Source organism: Sinocyclocheilus rhinocerous, unplaced genomic scaffold (assembly GCF_001515625.1).
Source record: "Sinocyclocheilus rhinocerous isolate Xijiao unplaced genomic scaffold, SAMN03320098_v1.1 scaffold3207, whole genome shotgun sequence".
NCBI lineage: Eukaryota > Metazoa > Chordata > Actinopteri > Cypriniformes > Cyprinidae > Sinocyclocheilus > Sinocyclocheilus rhinocerous.
In genome coordinates this window covers 1128-5397 of record NW_015626452.1, presented here as the reverse complement: position 1 = coordinate 5397, position 4270 = coordinate 1128, and the positions used below count along the sequence as shown (strand labels likewise).

At 37.4% G+C, this 4270-nt stretch overlaps 1 protein-coding gene across 1 annotated transcript; it reads left to right on the top strand.

Annotated features, from left to right (window-relative positions):
* Window positions 1–2701: 2701 nt before the first annotated feature.
* On the top strand, window positions 2702–3741 carry LOC107715745 (beta-1,3-galactosyl-O-glycosyl-glycoprotein beta-1,6-N-acetylglucosaminyltransferase 3-like). Its single transcript, XM_016521935.1, has one exon. It carries the CDS (start codon window positions 2776–2778, stop codon window positions 3739–3741), a length of 966 nt encoding a protein of 321 aa, XP_016377421.1. The 5' UTR covers window positions 2702–2775.
* The last annotated feature ends 529 nt before the right edge of the window (window positions 3742–4270 follow it).

Below are 4270 nucleotides of genomic sequence, written 5' to 3'. Positions count from 1 at the left end.
ATTATTCAGTTTGTTAGTGATTTTGACGCTATATAGATTAAGTATATAGATGTAGTTGGGTGCTACAAATTTGTGCAAATTTTCAAATTTGTTGTTTTTTTCTGAAAGTTACTGTTGTTTAATTAAATGTTCTTAAACATTTCCTATCAGCGTAAAGTAACATTGAGTGTTCCCATTCTTCAGAAGGGTCCCACATCGACTTACCAAACAGAAGTATGGTTTGGGAATTATCACCTTGTTTCCCTCACTCAGAGATCCCCAAGGGAGGACTGGATATGTAAGTCATTATCACTGATCAGAACATTCAATATTTTGTGTTCATTAACTCTTCCTTAATGAACATACATCTAATTTCTTTGTTCCAATCTGAAGATGGAAAAAAGTATGGCATGGACAAAATACTTGCCCCATTGGTTGATGATGTGAAAGTACTTGAGCAGAAGGGAATGACGGTGTCATTTTCTGAGGAGCCCATCTTTGGACTATTTTGCAAATTACGGGTGATAACCTAGGTCTAAATAGTATTCTTGGTTATGTTGAATCTTTTTCTGCAAAACATTACTGCAGACTCTGTCTCACTGGCAAGGTGTTAGCACAGGAATTATTTAGTGAGGATGATCCACGGGTGATATTGCGTAATAGAAATCTAAATGAGGAGCATTACAAGTATCTTGCTGACAACCCCAATAAAAACTCCTGCTACGGTGTTAAAAGAAATTCTATACTCAATACCTTGACTTACTTTAATGTATCTGAGAACTTTGTGCTGGATATTATGCATGATATCCTGGAGGGAGTTGCACAGCATGAAGTGAAACTGCTTTTTGAATATATGAGTTGCAATCTAATTTCTGGCGATTCCATTCCTCAAAGATTGTATGCCTTCAACTATGGCTTTTTAGAAAGAAATAACCACCCAACCAATTTGTATGCTAGGAATCTAATTCCAAAACACCACCTTATGATTCACTACCCTGAATGCATCAGACAAATTGGCCCATTGATTCATGTATGGACAATGAGGTATGAGGCAAAACACAGGTTTTTTAAGAGAAATCTAAAAAATTTCAAAAACCTGACAAAATCACTTGCAAAAAAACACCAGCTAGCCATTGCCTATCACTGGGAGTCCTGTACTTTCAAGGGTATTGAGTCTGGAGTTTCAAATGAGCTGTTGTCTGACCTTGAAAACTGTGATTTTATTTCAGGGCAGCTCCAGATTGATATCTCTAGCGAGGTAATGGTCACACCGTGGGTAAAGTCTCATGGTACTGAGAATCGCAGTGGTCTTGTTGTTTGCTTAGAGTTTGTTGATGATGCACATGTTTTTGGAAAGATTGTTCACATTTTTATTAAGGATGGAATTTTTTTTTGGCATCGTGTATGGAATCAGAGTTTGTTGAACACCTTCATGCTTTCAGTGTTGCTGAACAAGAGCACAGTCTTGTACTCAAAAAACCTGAGGAATTCAATAAAATCACAAAAACACAAATATATTATATTTACAACAAACAGCAGCAGACATGGTGAGAAAATGAGAAAATAAATGAGAAATTTATGAGAAAATAAAGCACGGGTAACTATTAAACAATTCTCACACTGCATGCAACATTAAAGACCTTTGACAGGCCCATGCCTTTAAAGTAAGCAAGAATTATAAGCTGAAGAACAACTGAATATCTACAGACATCACAGTTCAAGAAAAAAAAATTGTGGTGGTCTCACACTGGGAATAGGTATTTTTGGACACAGGTTGAGTTTGACACCCATTTTAAGGTTTAAATTAGACATAACACTCGCTCATGGGTCTTCAACCGTCTGCCCATCTGCATATGTATTCTCCTGCTACATAGTTGGGGACACTCCTTCTAGTTACATGATAGTTTCATCTGTCAATGCGCTTCTTGAAAGCACAAATATGATCATGCAAAGATACGAAAAAGTAGAAGCAATATACAGCTGACTATCCATAGTGCCCTTTTCAAGTTCAGCAACATTCCTTTCGTTTCTGGTAATAGACAGGACACTGGAAACTCTGGTTGGTTTACAGGTGCACACACTCTCTCACTCATCTTTCTCATCACTCTTTCTTTTTAACCTGGCTGAAATATTCATTACTAGTTTTGTGGTTTAAAGTGAGGATGTAAAAACTGAAAACTTTACTTGGGCAGCATCGGCTTATATACAATGAAAACTGCAAACAGAGTCTATACTAGTGACCTAAAAGAGTGGCAAAAGTTTCTAAACTTACAAACTTACAAAGTTAACACATACTTTAAAGGGATAGTTCACTCAATAAGTGAACTATAAGTATTTCATTTTTGGGTGAACTATCCCTTTAAATGAAACACTTGTGCGAAAACAGCTACAGATATGGTAACCAAAAGATGCTTGCTCAAAGAGGCCAGCCTTAGTTTGAAAATCCATGACATGATATTTGTTACTTTAAATCTTTCTTAATGTTAAAAAAAAGGTTGTTTTTTTTCCAAAAACATCTCTGGTATACAAAGCTTACAAACTTGTTTTATTTAATGCTCTTACTGACCATGGTATCAGACAACCCCCCCCTCCAGGAAGATGACAGCCACACCTCTCCTGTGTAATAATTATTATGCATTTTTGCAGAGGTCAGCCCTTCCCCTTTGAATATGATTCGCTATCTTTCAGTTCCTGCCACACGCTTCTGGTATGTGAACAAGAAAGGCTGTTTCATACCTTACTCACAGGTTTCCTCTCCTGGTGCTTGTTTCTGGCAGGTTATAATCTTAACTCAACATGGGATTTAATAATCAGAGGAATATGAAAATAATCTCCATCCTTTCCGTGACTGTAACCATGTCTGTCCTTTTGCTGAATTATCCTGGACAAAGGACAAATTGCCCTCACAAGGAAGGTGAGGTCTTGAATCACTCACTAAAGCAGGATGTTGGAGAACTACAGGCTTGTTCTGCTATTATCCAAGGAGACCTGGATGGAGTGGACAAGGATGTTTTCAGGAAGCTCCTGGCCTCTAAAAAAAGAAAAACTTTGCTATCAGAGTCATTCTACCTCAATGCAACCAAGGTTTGTCCATCCTACATCCGAGACAGAGGATTTCTGATGGTTTCTCTCAGTAAAGAGGAGAAATATTTCCCTATTGCTTACTCCATGGTGGTCCATGAGAAGATCGAGATGTTTGAAAGGCTCCTGAGAGCCGTTTACACTCCTCACAATGTGTACTGTGTTCATGTGGACCAGAAGTCTCCTGAGATCTTTAAAGAAGCAGTAAGGGCCATTACGTCCTGCCTGACCAATGTGTTTGTGGCCAGCAAACTGGAGCATGTGATCTACGCCTCTTGGTCTCGAGTTCAAGCGGACATCAACTGCATGCAGGATCTGCTCAAGTCACCTGTCCAGTGGAAGTATCTGCTCAACACATGTGGCACTGATTTCCCCATTAAAACCAATGCAGAAATGGTTCAGTCTCTAAAACTCCTGAATGGAAAGAACAGTTTGGAGTCTGAGGCCGTAGAGGCCAAAAAGGGCCGCTGGCAATATCATCACGACGTTAAGAACGTTGTGACTCGGACAGATGTTAAAAAGTCACCTCCACCAATAAAGACCCCAATGTTCTCAGGAAATGCTTACTTTGTGGTTTCAAGAGAGTTTGTGGAGCATATCTTCAAAAGCAAAGAGATTCAAGATTTCATGGAATGGGAGAAAGATTTTATAAAGAGTATCTCTTTAGATTTGAGACTTTAGTTTTTGCAACTTTACAGATCTTCTTTATGCACCAAGAGCTTGTAACACTCCAAAGAGAAAGGAAAAATGTAAATCGCATCATATGACCCCTTTAAAGATTTTCATCTGAGGCACCTTTAGTGACTAACCTAAATACTGTAATCACAAAGGAAACAATAAGACAAACACATAAAGTATTGATTTCCTTAAATATCACTAAAAAAACAATGACAAATAGACTAATAAGGTAATATCCTTTAACAATCATAATATTTTCCATATACCAATTTTTTAACACTTGAATTTTACATTCACCACATCTGTATACACTACTGATCTCTAATGTTTGTTAATGAGCTATTTATGAAAGCTGTTATGAAGGACTGCCATATTTCTAAGAAAGAAGTTAAACCAAAAATTATATGAAATTCTCAATTCATATGAAACGATTAAAATGAACATGAAAGTGAATGTATGCAGAGGGGTATAGAATAAGAAATCGTCAAAAAAGGACACAAATAGCAGTACAAAAATATTCTGTGGGTATCTA

What these genes read in the sequence shown, in the direction of transcription:
- LOC107715745 (XM_016521935.1), top strand. Translation starts at nt 2,776, where the DNA reads ATGGGATTTAATAATCAGAGGAATATGAAAATAATCTCCATCCTTTCC.